General features: G+C 46.1%; 1 protein-coding gene across 23 annotated transcripts in view; it reads left to right on the top strand.

Annotated features, from left to right (window-relative positions):
* The first annotated feature begins 18,350 nt into the window (after window positions 1-18,350).
* TPM1 (tropomyosin 1) overlaps window positions 18,351-23,195 on the top strand; it is a 28,998-nt gene continuing 24,153 nt past the window's right edge. For 9 of the 23 annotated variants that reach the window (XR_014842710.1, XM_021084476.2, XM_085019341.1 and 6 more), the window contains exons 1-2: window positions 18,355-18,547; window positions 19,300-19,746. Coding sequence is in view for 21 of the 23 variants with exons in the window: in XM_021084476.2 (XP_020940135.1) it covers window positions 18,434-18,547; window positions 19,300-19,746 (561 nt within the window). In the remaining 2 variants the exon portion in view is untranslated. Of the gene's footprint in view, window positions 18,548-19,299; window positions 19,747-23,195 lie in introns of all 23 variants that reach the window. The other 14 variants (NM_001435239.1, NM_001435241.1, NM_001435237.1 and 11 more) reach the window with 4 other exon arrangements.

The raw sequence follows: 23,195 nt of genomic DNA, 5'->3' as shown, positions 1-23,195 counted from the left end.
ATGAAAATAACACCAGATTTGGTCTCATATCATTATTAACTAATGTTTGTTGCCTCGCAGTTGTCCTTGGCTGAGGAACATTGTTCCCATAGCACCAACCGTGTAGATGGTTCTCCATGAATAAGTACTTGTTGGCTTAATGATCACTGAACATAACAATGGCTTAGAGAGCAGGGGCTAAATCACACAAGGTTGGCCAAGACACAGAGGTCTACCTAAGCAGGTTGGGGTGGAGGATAGTTTTAGAGGTCCAGAGAGATGGGGCTGGCCTGAGGGAAGTCTGGGGGTAACCAGGGGACATCCCCCTGGTTAGCCAGGTGGATCCAGGCTAGAAGGTCTATATTGGAGTGAGGGGGAGTATTAGGTGTAATTTGAAGGAAGGACAAAGAACAGGTACTGGGACGCAAAGATAAGACTTCAGACTAAGAGTTGGCTGCCAGACAGAGCATGAGGAGCAAGAGAGAGGAACCCAGTCCCAGAGACTTAGGGAATCAAAGTAGAAATGGCATATCAGAAGCCCACACCTGGAGCTCAGGCCCAGGTGGCGCTGAGGCGTGCAGTAAAGCCATAGAAGAACCAGCTGCCAAGCTGACTCAGCACATGGCTACAGAACTGCAGCTCCAGGTCCTATCAGATCTGGCTTGATCCAAGAGTCCAGAACAGAGTACAGTGTGCAGAGGAGACAGTTAAAGAGGCCCCCGAAGTAGAGGAAGGAGTGGGCAGAAATCAGATCCTTCTGCAATTTGAGAGAGGGATCCAGCCAGTGTAAACTGTTAAATATCTTTCCTCAAAGTAGAGAGAGACAAGGAGACATAAACCAAACCATGAGTTGAAATGTTTGCTTATTTCAACATCTGATCCTCCATCAAAACTCTTCTTTCATTATTGTTACTGGTTGGTGGCCAAGTGGACTCTTGTGGTTTCTCAAGGATTGAGTAGATAGACGGATTCAGACACAGAATAGAGTCCCGACAGCAGGATGGTTAAGAAAAACAGACAGGGATAAGGGTGACCTCCATAGATTCTCCAGGTACTCTGCAGTGAGTGTTTAGGACTGACACCCTCATCTGGAGAGTGAACCAACCACTGAGTCCAGGGCACCTTAACACCTGATTCCCTTCACAGAATGTCCTGACTCTTCAACCCAATCTCTTCTCCAGGCTCCACCCTCCCCTTTCTGCTCCTTCTCCTCTTCCACCTCAGCTACCTTTTGGATTTGGCACCTGTTTTGGCCTCCTTGGTTTGGCTTTGACCTCCCCCATTATGGTTCTTCATCCTCAACCTAGGAAAGTATCCTCGAGCTGCTGCCCTAAGTAACACCCTTCCTTGCTCACCCAGCAGTTGGTCCTTCTTAGCCTGCCCCCCCCCCCCACTATACTCAATTCAAAGTTTTCTGCTTCTTAAGCCTGAATACACCTTGATTTGCCATGAGGGGAGCCTTTAACACAGTCCTGTCTTGTCAAAATCTATCATACCTTCATGGTTTTCCCTCTTGTGGCCTGTGGGCTTCTGGGGCAGTAGACAATGTTCCCAAAACATACGACAATGAAAATCTAGTGATGACACCAGATTGTGAGACTCCAGTGAGGAGTCAAGGCAAGAAACATCATTGACAAGAGAAGGTCTTAGCCCAGGAGCTCTGGGGATAAGCAAATGGAAACAAAATACAGAGTAACCAAAATAAAGCCCTCACTTCCCCAAATATCTTTGCCTGCTAGAGCTTGATACTCTAGCCACAAAAAGGGTAATGCAATGTGAAGTGACAAGCTCCCACCCAAATTCTCTCCTAACACTCTAGAGACTGCCTGTGGTTTTGTAGCTTCTCTTTCTTAAATTTATCAAAGACACAATTTTTCCAGGCTTTCTTCCCCAAAGCAAATTTCCCCCCCCCCAAAAAAAAGAATAGTGTACCACCCAGATAGTATACAGATTGGCTCTGAGTTCTTCAGGTCAATCTCTGCTCTCTCCTTCCCACCCTTAATGCACAGTGTTCAGGTCCTTGGAGAGTTTTTCTATAGCAATTTCTCTACACACCATTCACCATTGTGAGCTGAACTGGCACAAATCTTTGTGCCTTGCTTGAGCTGAAAGAACTGTTATTACTGGAAGTGTTTCTGAACTAAATCAGATTGGGATCTGTGTAAAGCCACAAACTTGACAAGCCACGCTCAGTGTAACATCCCCTGTTGGTCATTTTTGGTGGCTCCTTGCCCTCTCCCCAGGGCTTTCATGACCCATGAGCAAGTCCTCTAATTGTGGTCCCTCATGGTCACTGTTGAGGTCACTGGTTCCAGCTTGCAGGGTCCATTCAAAGCTAAGCTGCTGCATAAACATATCCATGACCACCATGCCAAACTCAGGCATGGAACAGAAGCCAAAGTTCCAGAAGTATGGTGTTTGGACCAAGGTCCTTAAGCAATCAACCAGCCATCCCATCCTGGGTCCTGGCACCTTCAGAAATGAAGGTATCCCATCCTCTGCCCAACCCAAGCCCCAAGCCCCCCATTGTTTCTTTTCTAGGACAACCAAGCCTTCCTTCTCGCTGAGCCCAGACCTTCCAGAAGAGCCCAGGTACTTTTCCTCTTGTTCCTGGAATCTCTCTCTCTCTCTCTCTCTCTCTCTCTCTCTCTCTCTCTCTCTCACACACACACACACACACACACACACACACACACAATGAAGCAGTTATCAGCCCTCTACCCCATCCATATTCCCTAGGGAAGGCAGAGGAAGGCTGGCTGCCCCCTCCAGGGAGGCTCAAGGGAGAATTAACTCTCTATTCTTCGGCTAATGAGCCCTCATGTTTCAATAAGTGATTGTTAATTTGTGATCACTTTTCCATGTTTTTTTTTTTTTTTGGTCTTTTTGGGGCCACATCTGCAGCATATGGAAGTTCCCAGGATAGGGGTTGAATCAGAGGTATAGCTGCTGTCCTACATCACAGCCACAGCAATGCCAGATCGGAGGCACATGTGCGACCTACCACACAGCTCACGGCAACGGCGGATCCTTAACCCATTGAACAAGGCCAGGGATCGAAACCGCAACCTCATGGATGCTAGTCAGATTGGTTGCTGCTGAGCCACCATGGAAACTCCACACCTTTCCGTGTTCTTGATTCTTTTTTTTTTTTTTCCTGTCTTTTTTTTTTCTGCACCCATGATATATGGAGGCTCCCCAGGCTAGGGTCGAATTGGAGCTGTAGCCGCCAGCCTACACCACAGCCACAGCAAGGCAGGATCTGAGCCACCTCTGCAACCCATACCACAGCTCATAGCAACGGCGGAGCTTTAATCCCCTGAGCCAGGCCAGGGATCAAACCTGTGCTCTCATGGATACCAGTCAGATTTGTTTCCACTGAGCTGTGATGGTAACCCCTCCATGTTCTTGATTTTAAAATAACCTACACCCTTAGAGCAGAAGGACCACGGAATAGAACTCACACAAGAGAAGCTCAGCGCAGCTTAGTCTGCGAGTATCAAAGGATTGTGTGAACTGCCTTGCTTCTTTCAGCTCTGTGAAATCTGGCTCAGCGCAATTCGAGGAATGAAGGTAGGACTTCAAAAACTATACTAAGCGTTTGTTTTTGTTTGCTGAAAAAAAATTGTTGCAGCTTTGGCACTGTCAAAGATTAAAAGACTTAGATGACATGGCCCCTACTCCTGAAGACATTTAGTTTCTAGTTGAAAAGTTATGCACCCATGAGAAGTCTTAATAAATAGTATAAAATAACAATGAGAGTACCAAGACGTGTTGGTACATCTCACTGGATTCCTACAGCAATCCTGAGTGGCAGGTATTATGATCTCCCATTTAATTGATGAGGAAACTGAGGCTCAGAGAAAAGATGCTGTCCTCCCATAAGCTATGCTTCTGGAGGTGGAAACCCATATGGGACCGGAGGAGGCCAGGCTCAGCTGTTACCCCCTCCCTAGCTTGCTACCTACCCTCCCCAACCTGCAAACTTCCCAACAAACACACACACATATCTGACTGTACCTTACCGGGCAACTGATTTTTGTTTTTTGTCTTTTGTCTGTTTAGGGCCGCACCCGAGGCATATGGAGGTTCCCAGGCCAGGGGTCTAATCGGAACTACAGCTGCCACCTACACCACAACCACAGCAACGTGGGATCCCAGCCATGTCTGCGACCTACACCACAGCTCATGGTAATGCCAGATCCTTAATCCACTGAGCAAGGCCAGGGATCGAACCCGCAACCTCATGGATGCTAGTCAGATTCATTTCTGCTGAGCCATGACAGCAACTCCCCAGGCACCTGATTCTGTAACAGTCTATAAAAGCTTTATTGTTCCTGTTTTTAGAAAGTTGCTGAATCTCCTCAGCACTTGTAAATAATACGGCACCCCAACTGCTGCCCCCACTCTGTCCCTAATCATAGGCACCCAGTGAAACTGAGGGAACTCTCTCAGGTGTTCCGAGGTCACAGGCTTCACTTGTGGCTTATTCACCCACCATCCTATCTGCCCCAACTTGTCAGAGAGACAATGACCATGGCCCAGGTGAGAGGCACCCTGGCTTTCCAGTCCCATCCCCCATTCTGTCCATCCACCAACCCAGACTTCAAAAGACTTCCCACTCTTTTCAGAACACTCCTCCTCCCCAGGTTTTGGCTCATATAGAGCCCTCCTGCAGTGGTCTTCCCTCAAATTATGCTTGTCTAATATGGCCCACCTACAAGAACGAGGTCTAAATATCGCCTCCTCCTTTAATCCTCCCTCAGTTTCTTCCATCTCTGTATAAGCTTACTGATCTGTAATACCACAGAATTTCACCAGGATCATCTACAGGCATTCTTTTATGCTTCTTATGATCATTATTTGTGGATTTGCCTTAGGGGATGGGAGTCAGAGTTCTGAGTCTGTCCAGCATCCACCACCAAAGACCTGTGCAAAATTGGGAAACTGAGCCATAAGCAGCTCATCTGTAAAACGGGATTTTTTTGAGGACAAAGTGAGATGTTAAAAGAGGAAAGTATTTTATAGATGATAATGGCCTTTACTTATGTTATACTTAACCACTCTGCCTCAGTTGTCATATCCATAAAAATGAGAAATAATAGAGTCTCCCTCGTGGATTTGCAGCAAGGGATTAAATGGGTTCATCTATGTACAGCAAACTTAGCACAGTTCCCCACCTCTGTCTCTGACATAAGCAGATTTGGAACTGTAGATCCAGCTTTACGCTCTTTACTTTGACCATGAGGTTATGCAGGACTTGGGGTGCTGTTACCAACATTCCTACAAATGCGTGACCTTTGGAATCTGGGCAGGAATTCCAGTGCTCTGGAATAATTATCATTCCATATTAATAATTATCATTATAAAGAGTTGGTGGTCCCTGCATCCGGGAAATTAGTTTTGGGGGCCAGGTCTGTGTTCTGATGGAACACCCTTCTTCAGGGGGAGAGGCTGCAGAGCATGTGTGTCTATAAAACAACCACTGATTCTCAGAGCCATGTGAAGGAGCCTCCATCCCAGGTAGCTGGATGCTGTTAGGGTCAGAAATACCCTTCATATGGCATTTCGGGGAGCCCTGGTCCTAGTTCTCCATGAGCCAGGTTATCTAATTGCTTCACTTCAACTTTGGTGCAGGGGATGAATAAGTCAGTTTAGGCATTGGCTCTAAGGATCTGCATCTGAGAAGAAAAAGAAATTATCAGAGCTGGAAGGGGCCAGTGTGGACCAAGGTCCTTGCCAAGAACCTCAAGCTGTGCCCTTCCCCCTTCCTCAGGAGTGCTCCCTCTTTTCAGGGATGAATCCACAGCCTTTTAGCATTATGCATGACCAAGCATGGACCAAGCTGGGCCAGTCAGATACTCTCTCCTGGAATTCTTCCCAGCAATGAGCTCACAGTGTTTGCCCAGACGGCAAGGCCGGCGGAGAGGGAGCAGAGGTGAAAATAGGCTGGAGAGACCTTTATTATCTCTCTCCTCTTAGCTGAAAAGATGCTGGCCACTGGCTTTCCTATTGCTCTTAATGACACATAACTACAAGTTATGGCAACTGCACTTTTTTAATGCGTGTGTGCGACTTTGTTCACTCAATAAACATGTGTCATGGGTCTACTGTCATCAAGCATTTGGATGGGGCAATGCAGTCTAGTTGTTAAGGAGGTGAGCTCTGATGCCTATCTGAATTGTGTTCCAGTCCTAGCCTTGTGCAGCCTAGTCTAGTGAGAGTGTGCTGCTGTCATTACTTGTGTTATGACTCAGTGTCTGGTGGGGAAAGGGATAGTACTCAAGGAGCGTTTCTGCTAGGAGAGGCATTAAGACAAGTACACAAATAGCCTGTGATTGTGAAATAGGAAACATGCAGAATATGGCAAGGAGGCTAACAGGTAATTCAGAGTTATTAAGCCCTGTCCCTTTCAAAATTGTCCCTTTGGGAGGTCTCGTATTTACATATAAAGCATTGTTGCTCATTTGAACATTTATTGATTTTTAATTATTATTATAGAAGTAAAACATGATCATTTAAAATTTTTTGAAAAGCAGAAAATGTATTTTGAAATTATTCATAATTCCATGATGACTAAGAAACCATAGTATTTTGCTGTATATTGTTTCATTTGTACTTTTTCCAAAGGTATTTTTGAGCTCCACATTTGGAGACTCTATTCCTTTAGACCCTGTAGCACATCCTTTTTTTTTTTTCCCCCTTTTTTACGACATATGGAAGTTCCCGGGCTAGGGGTCCAATCGGTCAGAGCTGCAGCCGCCGGCCTACACCACAGCTACACCACCACCAGATCTGAGTGACATCTGTTACCTATGCTGGGTCCTTAACCCACGGAGTGAGGCCAGGGATTGAACCTGCATCCTCACGGAGACCATGTTGGGTTCTCAACCTTCTGTGCCACAGGGGGAACTCCAGCACATCCTTTTGACTTTGTTTCAAGAGGCAAATTTTTATCCTTTGAAGGTAGGTTAGTGTTTTGGAACACCCTTAAGTTGCCAGGAACCTGGTGTGGCAAATATGGTAGTGATGGAACTGGAGGCATGTTGCTTTGGGTCCAAACACAAGATGGTAATGAAATTAATTTTATTAGGTGACTTGTAAAATAGCAGTAAAGACAGTTCCAGTGGGTAGCTTGAAATGTATTTGCCACAAACTACAGTTTAGAAATAAAGGATCTCATGGAAGGCCAGCATGCTGTTACTCATTTTTTAATTTCTGGTGCCCAGTGTTTTGCCTGACAAGTAATAGCTGCTTAAAAACAGCTGGGCGTCGTGAAAGAGATCAACCACTTACATTTTTAATTAATTTTTAATTGCTGTGTGGCTTTGGCTTATGTACATGCCCAAGTGGATTTTCTTTCCTCTGAAACACTTGGGCAGTGATAAGACTTCTGGAATTTTCTATGGTACACTCGAGAATATATTTTAAAACAAGACTAAAGAAAACTAAGGAATTGTTAATACTTAATACAATTCATAAAAATATTCTACTTACACAAATGAACCCTTAAAGATATGGCTACACTCCTTTTTGACCACCATGTCCGATCCTAAACACACCCCCCCCAGAGGAAGTGAATTCAATTATCAGATTTATGCGCAGATTTACAAAAATGTTTGTGTTTGTGTCTATGCACATACATATATATGTATATATATCATACGAATCATACATGTCATTTTTATTAAATTATATCATGGTATGTGTGGTTCACAGCTTGCATTTTTCACTCAACTAAATGAAAACTGACCACTTTAAAGGGGATAAAACTCATTTAGATATTTAAGTTCTGGGAGTTTTTTTGTGGCACAGCAGGCTAAGGATCTGATGTTGTCACTGCTGTGGCATGGGTTCGATCCCTGGCTTGGGAACTTCCATATGCTACAGGCACTTGGCCAAAATTAAAGAAATTTTTTTAAAAGAAAAACATTTAAGTTCTGGTTCACTTCCTTTTGAAATAAGCTCTTACCTTTATGACCAGGTCTTCCACAGCCTTTGGAGGAATTTAGAATAGCCAGAGAAATCAACAGAGGCACATAAGAGTTTCCACACAGGGCCAGCCCTGGAATTTATCAGCCCATTATTGTCTGTCTGACAGTGACACCAAGGAATGCAAAGAATAGTATGGGCTGAGGTCAAACGCTAGGATTAGAGACATCCTAAAACATTCTCATTATCCTTAATGACCCATGATGCAAGTGTCCTCACAAATGCATCAGGCTTCTAAAGAAGCTATATTTATTTCCAGCTTGCCTCATCTTTAGGGGATGGTGAGTTCAGTGAGTTGAATCTGCTGTGAGAGAGACATTGATATATTCATTATCATCATCTGATCTAGAACATTAGCTGGATTTTGTCTCTCATCTTGACATATTTTGATAGATGTCAAAAGAGGATTTTGCCTCCGGGAAATATGTGTAGACATTCTCCTGTTGCTTCCATCTGGCATGAAGAATCAAGAGAAAGATCAGGGAGTTCCCGTCATGGCGCAGCGGAAACGAATAGGAACCATGAGGTTGCAGGTTCAATCCTTGGCATCGCTCAGTGGGTTAAGGATCCGTCGTTGCTGTGAGCTGTGGTGTAGGTTGCAGATGCGGCTCGGATCTGGCATGGCTATGGCTGTGGGGTAGGCTGGCAGCTGCAGCTCCAATTGGACCCCTAGCCTGGGAACCTTCATATGCTACAGGTGCAGCACTAAAAAACAAAAGACACACACACACACAAAGAAACAAAGAGAAAGATCAAAGTTGGGAGCTAAGAGTAAAATCATCAAAAGGAAATTGGCTGGTGTTGAGGGACCCAGATCCAGTGGTTTTCAACAACCTCCTCCCAAGGCAGATGTCACATTTCAGCCAGGATCTCCACAGTTTGGGAAGGAAGCAGATAAGGAACAGCGCTTGTGGTAAGGAAATGTCTCCCACAAGAAAAGCCTCCTTTGGGTGGTATTTTAGGACATTAGCTCAGGCTGCCTTGTCCTCAGTCATCTCCCTGGCATTTAAGTAGCCCCTTGTGTTACAGATCATGGCAGGTGCTGGGAAGTAAAGAAGGCCATGCTAAAAATAGCCAGCCTCTTCTGGAACTCTGCCGGCAGCTGGAGCTCCCTCCTCCAGCGCCAGGACCTCAGGAGAAGAACAGTTTCCTTTGCCTCAAGCAGAGAGGAAAGTCTAGCTCCCTCCTCCACGGACGCTCCTGAGGTGGAAATGGTCCTCTGGAGATAACACACTCAAAGAAGTATTTCTACTGAGAAATAGCAACTTCCACTGAATTGACAGAACAGGCTTTCTTAAGGAGAAGCCAGGGAACCAGTAGAAAGCACATGGAGAGAAGGGTTTTGCTAGTCAGCCAAGAAAGGGTCTTTATAAAAACAAGGAAGTCCACTATCTATTTTCAGTCCCCTAGGCCCATCTCTAGGCCTCCAAACCAAATCATCACAACTGAAAATTAAGCTGTTGGCAGTGGGTGGACATAGTCACAGGAACAAAATTTTAGAAATCCCAATTTTGAACTGACCGAACACAACATCCTTGAGCCTGGATGAGTGGGAGCCAGGCATCAGTTGGAACAGGAAGCACCGGGGTTGCCCACATCCATGGGCATTTTTGCATCAGGTTTCACAGTCTGCAAAGTAAGCGTGGAGCTCTGCTCACCACTTTGGAGGCTGCAAAGGTCACTTCCACACATGTTCCTGGTAAAGACATCAGTGGAAACTTGAGAACCAAGTGTAAAAATATGAAAATGAATAAGTGGCATCCAATACGAAAGAATGTGGGAATTTCTGGGAAGCAATGATTAAAACCATTCCAAGAGTGGCACAATGGGATCAGTGGCATCTCTGCAGTGCCAGGATGCAAGTTCAATCCCCCACCTGGCATAGTGGGTTAAGAATCCGGCGTTGTCTCAGCAGTGAAATAAGTTGAAACTGTGGCTCGGATCTGACCTCTGGCCCGGAACTCCATATGCCATGGGACAGCAAAAAAGAAAAAAAACAAAACAAAACCATTCCAAAGCTCAGTGTGGCCCCTGAAGTTGGCTCAGGTCTCTGGATTAAGAAGCCTGTAGATGCTTTCATTTCTTCCCAGGCTATGGCTTGAGGGAGTCCGAGATGCTGTCCTGACCACCTATTTTGTCTTCATGTTTCCCCAGACATACTGCCTAGATTGACGGGTGGCTCATTCCTTTGCTGACACAAAGGTTTTAAGCGAATAAGCTATAGATTTCTAATGATTACTTCAGACCCACCCTTGAAGCTGCTGGGAACAAAATGAACATACTTGCCTTTCTATCTTAGTGAAGATGTCCTTCTTATCCCATCTCGGACCATAAACACAAGAGTAAGCAAGGTTGCCTTGGCCCAACCATACTGTCTCACCAGATTCTCCCATCAGCTGAGAATGAGAATGCATTTAGGAGCCCAGGCTGCAGTCCTGAGCTGACCCATGCAGGGTGAGACACTCCCTTAGTTCCAGCCTCATTATTATCACCTTTTAACCACGTTCATTTGTACAAAAGACCTCTGGTGGGCCCCTTCTGCTCTCCTCTTCACCTTATATATATGTGTTGTTTTTAAATATGGAATCAACTATTAACATAAAAACAGGTTGGGAATGGTTCATGAAAAGAGCACCTTTCCTGGGAGCCAGGGCATCCAGGTCCTTGTTCCTGCACAGCCACCTCCCAGCTGGATGCTACTGGGTCACCGCTGCCTTGGGTTTCCTAATCCATAGGGTGGGGGACCATAGCACTCATCCTGATGCTGTCATAAGAGGTTGTGAGGAGGAGATAATGAACTTGACGGTGCCTTCTAAACTTTACATCCATAGGGAATATTCCTGTTCTTGAGACAGCTAAATTTGACCACAAGTTGGCGTGACTAAACTATACATAATTGCTTCTGTTGAAAGACAGAAAATAAGATGTAAGGCAGGAGGGAGTTCCCATTGTGGCTCAGCAGTTAAGAACCCAACTGGTATCCATTAGGATGCGTGTTCAATCCCTGGCCCTGCTTAGTGGGTTAAGGATCTGGTGGTGTGGTGTAGGTTGCAGATGCAGCTCGGGTCTGATGTTGTGGCTGTGGTGAAGGCTGGCAGCTATAGCTCCAATTCAACTCCTAGCCTGGGAACTTCCACATGCCACAGGAGCAGCCCCTCCCCCCAAAAAAATGTAAGGCAGGAAAACACCTGGCCCTTTCTTGTACTAGGAGAACCATTTTGCCTGTGCAAAACCTCCAGGTAGCAAGAGTACTCAGGTAGCAAGAGTACTCAGAATCAGGACCAACTGTGTATCAACTAAACAATGAAGGAAAGCATCCACAATGGCCTAAAGGCCTTTCTCAGAGCTCTAAACTCTCCCCTGAAGCAGGGCCTATATTCTTTGGGTTCTACATTCTCCCCCAGATATAAAACATTTATCATCACTTCTTTGAGGCCAATTCTTACTACAAAAATTTGACAAGGGGATTGCAAGAAGGGAAAAAATATTGACCAATCTCACTTATAAACAAATATGCAAAAGTTCCAATCAAAATAGTAGCAAACTGGGAATTCCCACTGTGGCTCAGTGGAAATGAACCCAACCAGTATCCATGAGGACATGAGTTTGATCCCTGGCCTTGTTCAGTGGGTTAAGGATCTGGCATTACCGTGAGCTGTGATGTAGGTTGCAGACATGGTTCAGATCCTGCATTGCTGAGGCTGTGGTGTAGACCAGCAGCTACAGCTCCTATTGGACCCCTAGCTTGGGAACCTCCATATCCTGCAGGCGTGGCCCTAAAAAAGACAAAAAAAAAAGAAAAAATGAAAAAAAGAAAGCAAACTAAATCCAGCAATATGTAAAGAGTAGGACATTGTTTTTTCTTTATTATGTATATTGTGAAAATACACATAAATGAACCTATCCTAACCATTTTTAAGTGCACAGCTCAATAACATAAGGTACATTCATATTGTAATGCAACCATCCCCACCATCCATCGCCAGAACTCTTCCCTGTATCCATTAAACAATAATTCCCCATGACCCACTCCATCCAACCCCTGGCTACTACCTTTCTACTTTCTCTCTCTCTCTTTTTAGTCTCCCCATTTTTCCCACACTGCAGACAATGGTAATTATTGTCCTAGACTATATTACTATGAGTTTGACCTTTAAAAAAATAGTCCACATATAATTAAGATCTTGCTGTATTTGTTTTTCTGTGTCTGGCTTATTTATAGTTCACATAATATCCTCCATGTTGTCACAAATGGCAGGGTTTCCTTCTTTTAAAAAAAAATTATTGAAGTATAGTTGATTTACAATGATGTGTTAGCTCACAGACATTAGAAAACAAACTTATCGGACTTCCCATTGTGGCTCAGCAGGTTAAGAACCTGGCATAGTGTTCCTGAGGATGCGGGTTTAATCCCTGGCTTCGCTCAGTGGGTTAAGGATCCCAAGTTGCTGCAAGCTGCAGTGTCGTTTGCAGATGCAGCCTGGTTCTGGAGTGGCTGTGGCTATAGTATAGGCCAGCAGCTGCAGCTCCAACTGGACCCCTAGCCTGGGAACTTCCATATGCCATAGGTGCAGTTGTAAAAAACAAAACAAAACCCAAAACTTATAGTTACCAAAGGGAAAGGAGGGGGGAGGGATATATTAGGAGTTTGTGATTAACAGACACATACCACTGCATATAAATTAGATAACCAACAAGGACCTAACTATATAGCACAGAGAAATATACTCAATATCTTATAATAACCTATAATGGAAAAGAATCTGAAAAAGAACGGATATTTAGGTATGTATGTATGTATAACTGAATCACTTTCCTCAGGTTCTTGATGGTAGTATTACAAACCCTCAAGAAAGAAGCCACTCTTGTGTATGAGGAGAACACGCTGTATCTTGTTCTATGAGGCATGACACGCTGCATTCCAAAACCCAGTGCAAGAAGCAATTGTGTCTCAGCTTAATTATAGATTCTTCACTTTCCCTTAATTGCTTGAGTCAGCGCTGTGGACTCTGGGGGAGTCATGGTACACAGGTAGAGAGGCACTGCTGTTAAACAAGGTGGAACTATCAGGTAATCAGGGTTTTGTTTTGTTTTTTAAAACAGACCCTGATGTCCATATTCAAGTGAGCGTTCCTGTTAAAGGTGCCATATTCTTAGGCTGTGTTCATATTGACTCTCTTTTCTAACCAAATATTGGGAAATATAGTCTGGTAAGTATGGGTGCTCTTACAGGGGAAAAGGGACAGTGTGTTAAATATTAAAACTCTCCTAGAAAACCTCACAGCTATAGTGGGCCCAGGCAGCATTTGGGACAATGGCAACACAGTTGGAAAAACATATTAAATGACCCCCAAAAAGAGGGATTTCCCCTGCAACATACATAGATGCTTTTTCCTGAAGGAAAAGATCCATGTCTCTTACCCACCTTCCTTGATCCTGTAAACTCTAGTTAAATGCTTTGCATGGTACAGCCACTATGGAGAACAGTTTGGAGATACCTTAGAAATCTATACATAGAACTTCCAGATGACCCCACAATCCCACTCTTGGGCATATATCCAGACAAAACTCTACTTAAAAGAGACACATGTACCCACAAGTTCATTGCAGCACTATTCACAATAGCCAGGACATGGAAACAACCCAAATGTCCATCAACAGAGGATTGGATTCGGAAGATGTGGTATATATACACAATGGAATACTACTCAGCCATAAAAAAGGATGACATCATGCCATTTGCAGCAACATGGATGGAACTAGAGAATCTCATCCTGAGTGAAATGAGCCAGAAAGACAAAGACAAATACCATATGATATCACTTATAACTGAAATCTAATATCCAGCACAAATGAACATCTCCTCAGAAAAGAAAATCATGGACTTGGAGAAGAGACTTATGGCTGCCTGATGGGAGGGAGAGGGAGTGGGAGGGATCGGGAAATTGGGCTTATCAGACACAACTTAGAATAGATTTACAAGGAGGTCCTGCTGAGTAGCATTGAGAACTTTGTCTAGATACTCATGTTGCAACAGAACAAAGGGTGGGGGAAAAAATGTAATTGTAATGTGTACATGTAAGGATAACTTGATCCCCTTGCTGTACAGTGGGAAAATAAAAAATTTTAAAAAATAAATAAATAAATAAAGGCTTTGCACACAAAAGGTGTTCAGTAAATATTTGTGGGATACCCTATCACAATACTTTCATTCATTCTTCAGAAAATAAAACACAGAGGCCCTGTTTTGAGTGGAAATAAGACTTTTGAGCCTAATTTTGTTATCTTTTCTTCCCAGATACTGTTCCTCCTATTTATACAGTTAATAGCCAAGAAACATTCAACAAACATTTATGGAGAAAAGACTGAATACCACGCGCTGGAGAAATCTCCTGAAAATTCCAAGAATATTCTTAGTGCTCACACAGAACCTCTGGACCAAGGATGTTGTACAGGCTCCCACACTACTATGATTTGGTCAGCTTTTTTATTTTCAAGGAACACAGACTACCTTAAATAATCCTGGGGAAAAAAGGGGGTGATTATAAAGACCCCTGAACTGAGATTTGGTCATCATCTCCCAGTCTTTTTCTCTCAAAGGTGCTTCTGTTTACCTTGATATGTCTACTCCATTCTCTTTTTCTATAACCAGACTTCTCTGCTTCCATATGACTTAAATGATACATGGCCCATGGTGGTACATTAGTCAGGAGAAGGTAGTTATGCTTCAGTAACAAACAACCTCAAATCTCAATGGCCTAAAATAGCAAAGGTTTATATCTCACTCATACTACATGTCCAATAAGGATTAATTGAGGAGAGAGGGAGACCTCTGCTTATCACAGCCACTTAGGTACCTAGAATGACAGAAGAGCAAGAACCTTGAGAAAGAACATGGTGTCTGCCATAAGTCCCTTCTGCTCACGGTTCTCTGGTCAAATGGTCACACCTAACTTAATTGGGTGAGAATGTGCAATCATACCAGGACTTGACTGGGGGGGTGGGGAAGCCCAAATATTTGTGACTAGCCTTAATCACCTTCATACAGGGCATCTGCAGACCAAGACTGCCACCCCTTTTTGTTTCAGTAGCCTCACCTAATGATTCCCACTTTTCCTGTTCTTTAGTTCAGACTGCAGTGAGACAGAAGCTGAGAGGCACAGTCTATCTCTGCCTGACAGGCCATACCCTAAGTTCCTAGTGAGCCTACAGATCAGTCCTTGAGTCACAATCAGGTGAGGAACAGGGATACACCCTGTATCCCACGGCTCTCCAGCCTGCCCCTCTTGATGCTATCCAGGGACCAGGAGACCTGTCCAACACAGAAGAAATTATTGTGTAAGTCATGATATTTTGCTGGTCCTAATCCTTGATGAGGAAAGGTCATGGGTAGTGCAGTCCTTCAAGCTGGGTTGGGTCTGGTTGGCTGTTAGGTTATTGATGGGGCAAAATCTCAACAGTGTGAAATGGAAATGATTGAGTCCAGGGACCAGCTGGGTTATCCTAACAGTCTAGGGATCAGTGATATGGTACCAAGGAATTTTTAAATTGTTTTTGTGTAGCTGTATTTTCACCACTGGACACCACAGTCTTTGACCTCTGAACCTAGCCCTAGGTGAGAGAGGCAGGGAAGGGAAGAGAAATGGATGGCTCCAATTTACACAATAAGACCTGAACGTCTGAACTGGGCACTCAGGCCCCTTCACCGTATGCCCCCAACTATCTTTCCAGTCCCATGTCAAAGTTGAGCCCCTACTGTCCAACCACCATCAAACATTCCCTTTTCTCCCCTTGGCTCATTCAATACTCTCCTCTTTATCCAACTGCTACCCTTCCTCTAAAATCATTTGTAAAACCATCACTTTTCAGAGAAGCTTTTCTCTGTCTGCTCTGACCTGCTCATTTCTATTTCTTCCTCCCCTGGATTTTTATCTTCCCGCTTATGCTGAATCTCTGCAGGGCATAGATTTGTCTTATATGATCCTTGAGCTTAGTGCCTTCCCAGTATATAGAAAGTGCTCACCAGTGGTGTGTTGGAATGAGTTGTCTGTAACACCAGATCATTTAAGGAAACTTTAGCCTGTTCCTCTGCTATGTTTGGCACAGTGGAGAAAAGTTAGTAATGTATGGTCTCTCCAGGAGCTTCTCTAGTTCAGTTGCCTCATTTTATAAGTGAGAAAACTGAAGCCAACAGAGGAGAAATGACTTGCCCAAGCAGCCATAATATACAGAGTACTTTGCAATGTGCTAGACAAAATGCTTTTTATTCTTTATCTCATTTTCATCCTTGTAACCACCCCAAGAGGGGAGAATTTGCATGCCTACTTTATAGTAAAGAAAACTTAGGCTTAGGAGTTCCCACTGTGGCTCAGTGGGTTAAAGACCTGACCTTGTCTCTGTGAGGATGCAGGTTTGATCTCTGGCCTCCATCAGTGGGCTAAGGATCTGGCATTGCTGCAAGCTACAGTGTAGGTCGCAGTTGCCATGGCTGTGGTGTGGGACACAGCTGTAGATCCAATGTTACCCCTGGCCCAGGAACCTCCATATGCTGCAGGTGCAGCTGTTAAGAAATAAAAGAAAAGAAAAAGAAAACTGAGGTTTAAAGAGGTTGTGACATGGCTAAGGCCACCCTGCAAGGGAGTGGCCAGGCCAGGTTTGGATCCCAGGTCTAACTCTGAGCTCCCTACTCATGCCCCACATGCTGAGCACCAAGTTGGGGAGCCAGCTACAGGCATCTGATAAGTTGTCTCTAGGCCTGGAATGTTGTCAGTGCTCCAGTGGTTGGGTTCATCTGGTGATTAAAGGGTCCTGGTGAACTTCTGTGCCATGCAGCATTTATGCATGCAGATCTAACATTCTGACCCTTAGGTCAGGGTATTTTTACCTTCTTAGGCAGTTGGGTTAATGGAAGAAACCTGATAAAATCCTGGAGAGGAACTTGATCATTCTCTGAAGGACTTACAAGTTGTTTGGCCTGCCTAATCTGCTCAGATGCCGTCCGGGGAATATTCGGTATCCATGTAGTACAGGTTGTGAATTATTCTGTGGGGACTGTTAACAAGACCCTTACCAGCTCTGCCTCAGCCAGACTCAAGCAGGGCTTTGGGGCAGCCTCTTTTCTTCCCCTCCCACCGAAGCTCTAAAAAGAGCAGGCTTTTTCCCAGTGGGGGCTGGGAGGAGTAAGAGGTGTAGGGGAAATGCTTCTGCCTCCAAGCAGAGCTTACTACACAGAGCTGGGCCTGTTCCCTCCAAGTTACAGCTGTAGATATGATGACTTGGCTGGGATAACATTTATCCCATGTTTTGGCAACCTACTACCTCAGTGCTTAACATGGAAAGAGGCCAATTCCCTCAAATCGGTGCAAGAAAAAGGAGAAAAAGTTAGATCTGGAGGCACCTTGGGGCTCATCTACCCCCTGGATTGAAAGATGAGGAAACTGCAGCCTGGCGACTAAGTCACTTATCAAGGTCACAGAGCTGCTGCTGATTAAGACCAAAGACCAAGTTCCCTGCTTCTAAACTCAGTGGCCTCTCCCTTTAAACTCACATCCACCCACCTACACACCAACAAATACACCCCACCCTTTGCAAAAGTAGCCCACTCAGGCACACACAGAGATGAGTCAATGGGTCCTATGTCCCTAAAGTATACGACTGTCTCTCCCCTTTGGGACAGGGCACTGCATAAGACAAATTCTTAGACATTCTGACCCAGCAGAGAAAGTCTTTAGAGCAGCCCCCAGGCCTTCCTCTCAACTCTTCCTTTCTCTACTCCTGTTGAACTTCCAAAACGTGAAAGCCCTGGCTCACACCAAGTAGGGTGAGAGCTGCCAGGAGAACCCTTGGGGAACAGTGCCCAGAGCGAGCTTAGGGGCCGGGGACCCCGGGGCCTGATGCTTAACGCGCCGGGGCAGAGGTGAGGGAGAAGCGCATCCACTGTCTGCAACCCCCCTCCGGCCTTCTGCCACTCCAGACTCTAGGCTAGGGACCTTAAAGGCGGGACTTGGGCTCTGGGAGGAGGGGGCACGAAGGGCAGAAGGCAGAGGTTAGCGCCTCCGCCCCGGCTCGGCCCCTGCGAGGCCCCGGTGCCCAGTCCCTGGCGCGCAGGTTTGGAAAGCGGGAGGCCTCGCCCGACAGCCGCCTAGGCTGCTCGGGTCCCCATATATAGTCATATCCACCGTCAACTGGGAGGCCGGCAGGCGGCAGCGAATGGGCGTGCGGCCCCCGCGGGAGCAGCGGGGAGGGCGCAGGGGGGCGGAGGGAGGAGAGGGGGAAAGGGGGCAGGAGAAAAAAGCTTTTCCAAAAAAGTATTGGCTGTCTTGAGGAATGCGGTCGCCCCCTTGGGAAAGTACATATCTGGGAGCAGCAGGCAGCTCAGCACTCGCACTCCAGCTCGGCCGCTCCACCGCGCGCTCGCCTCCCCGCTTCTGCCGCAGCCCCAGGGCCCCTTACCGCCGCCACCATGGACGCCATCAAGAAGAAGATGCAAATGCTCAAGCTCGACAAGGAGAACGCCTTGGATCGAGCGGAGCAGGCGGAGGCCGATAAGAAGGCGGCAGAGGACAGGAGCAAGCAGGTCTGCGCCTCCCCAGCCTAGCGCCCGCCGGGGGCTGGGAGCCCCCGGACCTGAGCCTGGCACCCCTTCGCGGTCCCTCAACCTGAGGACTCCGGGAGCCGCCCCCAGCCCTGGGCTTCTGAGAAGGGGGAGGGGAAGAGCGAGACTCGGGCGTATTCTAACTTTTTCTCGTCTGGGGACGCTTATTTCCCTACTCTGGTTCCCAGAGCCCGCGAAGTCCATTCAGGTCCTAGAGGCACTTGATTCTAAGGATCTGAAATCAGTTTGGGATCGGCGTAGGGATGCGTTTGAAGGGAATCAAGTCCAGAAAGTATTACAAGTTCTTCTGGATTTTTCACTGGAGAGAATAAAACTTTTATGTGGAATAGAGACGGGGCCGGGGGCGGGGGCAGAGGGACGGGACAGTCCTGGAGTTTTTTCCTAAAAGCAAAGATGGGACAGAATAAACAATAGGCCCGAAGTCTAAGGAGACGGGAGCGTTTTTCTGCACCCCCAAGTTGGACTTGAGTCCACTGAAACCTTGGCAGGAGTCTTGTCCCGGAGAAGGTGGGGGTGCTGAATGGGCTAGGGGCTAGACGAAGTTATCCAAAGGCCTTTGAGCCCCACTTCGGCGGTGCCCCAAACCCAGAGGACCCCAGCCAACCCGGTGCCCCGTGTGTTGTGTGTGTGTGTGTGTCTAACACCCGGTCCGTGCCGGCCGCCCGCGCCCGCCCGCCGCCGCCACCCCGCGCCCCCCCCCTCCCCGCCCCCAGCTCGAGGAGGACATAGCGGCCAAGGAGAAGCTGCTGCGGGCGTCGGAGGACGAGCGGGACCGGGTGCTGGAGGAGCTGCACAAGGCAGAGGACAGCCTCCTGGCCGCCGATGAGGCCGCCGCCAAGGTACCCAGGGCGCGCGGCGCGGCTCACGAATGGCTAACTCTGTCTCTCTCTCTCTCTCTCCCTCCCTGTCTTTCCCTTTCTCTCTCCCGCTGTCCCTGTCCTTCTGGCTCTGTGCACCCATATCCCATCACTGCGGGATCACGCTGCCTGCTGCACCCCCCCCTCCCGCCCCCGTCCCCCACGGCCAACTCTCAGCTGGAAGATGAGCTGGTGTCGCTGCAAAAGAAGCTCAAGGCCACCGAAGATGAACTGGACAAATATTCCGAGGCTCTCAAAGATGCCCAGGAGAAGCTGGAGCTGGCGGAGAAAAAGGCCACCGATGTAAGTGCACACACATACTGCCTCCCTCACCTCCTGCCGTTGTGGCCGATCTGGGGTCACCATAGGGGCTAAAGAGCAATGGAGGAGGGTCACCTTCTCTTGTCACCTCCTCCTGCTGGACACCTGCACACAGCCTGCCATGGCCGAGAGCACTGGATGCTGCCTTCGACTGCTACTGCACACATTCATTTTTATTTCTTCCATTCCTCTCTCTTTTTCTCCTTCTTTCCCCCACCCGAGGGGGTGGAGGGGGGGTGGGTGAGAAACTGGGAGAATAGAGCAACTGAAATTGGACTCTGGAGGTGAACTCTGCCTCCTTGGTGACAGAAAACCTCTGAGGTGTCATCGCCAAGGTTTGTACAAACAGAATGCCTAGCTTTCTTCACTTTCTTCCTTTTTGCCATTTCTGGTGGGTGGGAAGGCCTGGTTTTCAGCAGTGGGTCTAGTCAGGGTACAGAGGGCCTGGCCTCTAATTTGAAAAAAATGGCACCATGCTACTTGTACTTAGTAGGCTGAGCTTGATGGTGGACCATAGAGACACTTGAGGCCTCCTTTCCCACCAGGAAAGCCTTAATCCAGTCCTTAAGATCTGCCTGGCAAGATGATACTTGCTTGGGTCTGCAATCTGAGGGCACTAGATCCAGAAAATAAGCTGGGAGTTATATATAGCTCAGTGCTTTATATGGTATAGTGAGCTAGCTGACCCCTGACTCTCCGGCTCACCCCACCCCCACCTAACAGCCTCTGACAACTACCACATAGTTTCAAGGGTGATGCACACATGGCAGAAGCTCTACCAGTGTTGTCCAGTGCCCTCTGGAATCTTTTTAGCTGAAGTGCTTGCCTCTCCTGCTGCATAAGTTGGGACAAGCATTAGATTTCCAAAGGACTGACTTCTTTTCACACTGTTGGATTCCATTCTTGAAGCTAATTAAGCCTAGAGGCCCAATTAGCAAAGAATTCCTTGGGAAGCTGGTAACAATTCCAAGAATGTATGAACACCAGGGAAAGCTATGCCCAGAAAGTTGAACCACCAAGCGCAAGGGGCAGAACTTTTTGTATGAGAGTAAAATGCAAATTGCTGGAGGGTCTGGGTCTTGAAATCAGTAAAGGCTTTCAGTGACATGAAATGTCATCTCTAAGTGTGCTTGGAGAGATCCATACACAGGACATTAAGAAGCTAACAAAAAGAAAGTTTCAGTGAAAAGCAAGTTTCCTGTAAAGGGTATTCAGGGAGCACTGATTTAGCTGAAACATTTAAGTTACAAACTACCTGGCTTTAGAAAAAGAGCCAAAAAACGCACATAACTCTGTGCTTGTTTTGTATATAATGTAGATCAGATGTCTGCTCCGTATATGGTTTAAATGGAGGCTGTCTGTCTCCCCCAAAATTCTCCAGCAGGACGTTTATTTAGCTTTTTCAAAAGAGCCGCTGATAGATCAGGGAGAGATATTCCTTATAAGGAAAAGAATGCAGAGAATTTGAAAATAGCCCAGTAAGACTTAAAGCAAGAAAAGGAGAAAAAAGCTACTATAATTCTTAAGGGGGGGAAATCATAATTACTGTAACTATGTGTTGCTCTCATGTCTTTATTATGAAGTATTATTTAAGGGAGCATTGGAATGAGGTGAGGGAGAAGGAGCAAAGAGGATATTTAAAGCCAGCTTGGGGGGGGGGGGAGCTGGAAGGGCGGAGCCAGGAGGAAAGGGTAGTTTTTGAAGTCATGCTCTTTTCCCCAGTGGAAAACTGTCCTTAATATGGTACACTTTTTTTTTTTTTTTTTAGTACATTGATCATCTGCCCCTTTAAGATATTTTAGGTTGTTTGGAACCTGTAGGGATGTGGAAGAAGTTTGTGAAAATGCTATATTTAGAGTGATTCCTAACTAGTAAAAATAGTCAAGACTTAAGGAGGAAGAGACAGATGTCACTAGAGAAAGAAGGAGGTAGGAGAGAGGTCAGCTTCCTGAGGTAGAATCATATTACCTTTGGGATTAGGACAGTGCACTGTCATTGCTCACCAGTGTGAACCATTATCACATTTTTCTATTAATTTACCAACATGCTTTACAAATCCTGTCCCAGAAATGGGTTCTTCCTAGCTTAAAAGGTTGTAATTCACAAGGTCGAATCTCTGATGGTTTTCTTTTTCATTTTTTACTGTCACTCCACCTAAGTAAGGCTGAAGGGGCTCAAAGGCTCCATTTTCTCTCTGGCTCCAACCCCTTCCCCAATAACTGGTGTATCAGACATCTGCAGTAGGTGAGTCTTTATTCCCCATAGGCTTCTGCCTCCTAAACCAGTGATTTTCAACCTTATCTAATCACCTAGGATGGTTTAAAAACTTAAAATCCATGGTGTACCCCAGGCCAATGAAAATCTCCACAAGTGGAACCCAGGCATTAGTAGTTTTTAAAAACCCAGATGATTCAAATGTGCAGCCAAGGCTGAGAGTTATCCTAAACTCTTGTGTAATGACATCAGCATGAAAATGAACTCACCTGAAACTCACTTTCCCAGCTGTTTGAAAAGCAGGACATTAAGTCACTAGTTGTCTGCTCAGAGCATTTGTGCTCCTCCAGCAGCTTCTGTGGCTCTTCCTAGAGGCTCCCAGAGGCTGGTGTCCCACACTCTTAGGGAAGGAGTTGACTGAAGGAACTGTGTGGAAACAAAGCAAGAGGCTCCACCTACAGGATGTGAGGGCCCATGCTGGGTTTGTGAGAGTCAGCAGAGGCTATAAGTCTGCAGCAAATGAATCAGAAAAGCAAAGGAGCTAAGTTGTTAGAGCTTTGGGTGGGGGGGATGTCAAGTGTGTTCTGTTTTTCTTCGTTATTCCCACACTGAGGCACAGAGGAACTGACCTGAAGGGCTTTCTGTGGGAAAAGGTGAGGAAAGAAAGCCATGAGACTTGGAAGACATTTAAAAACATAGCCCAAGGGGAGAATTGGCAAAGACTGGTTCCCAGAGATTGTGTCCACTTTGGTTTTCATCCAGCTGTAGCCAGAGGCTCTCATAGGGTTCTATAGCCTTCCTTGGGGTGCCTTTTAAAGGCATCTCTGTCCAACCCAAAATTGGTCAGATTCCAGAAGATTTCAGAGGGTGATCTAAAACCAGAGAAGACTGTAACTAGAAGGGACCCTTGAGATAGGTGATTGCTTTTATGGAGAGGAAAGTCAATCCCAGATAAGCTGAGGGCCTGAGATCCCACAGCTGGTTATGGGCCCCAGCCTGACTCTTAAGACAGCGTCTGTGTCTTTATTAACTAAAGCTATCATTTGAGTTATGTATAAGGTATTCTGCTGAGCACTTTCTCTTATTTCATAAGCCTCACAGCAGCCCTGAGAAATATACTACTGTTAACCCCGCTTTTACAAATGAAGTCATTTTCCCAAAGTCACACAGCCAAATTCTAACATAGGAAGACTGCATTTGAAATAGGAGGTTTAATC

The sequence above is a fragment of the Sus scrofa genome, chromosome 1 (genome assembly GCF_054392235.1).
Source record: "Sus scrofa isolate SSC_HxYL_T2T_F1_AM1 chromosome 1, Sscrofa_HxYL_maternal_Yorkshire_Landrace_v2.0, whole genome shotgun sequence".
Lineage (NCBI taxonomy): Eukaryota > Metazoa > Chordata > Mammalia > Artiodactyla > Suidae > Sus > Sus scrofa.
This window is presented reverse-complemented; position numbering and strand designations above follow the sequence as displayed.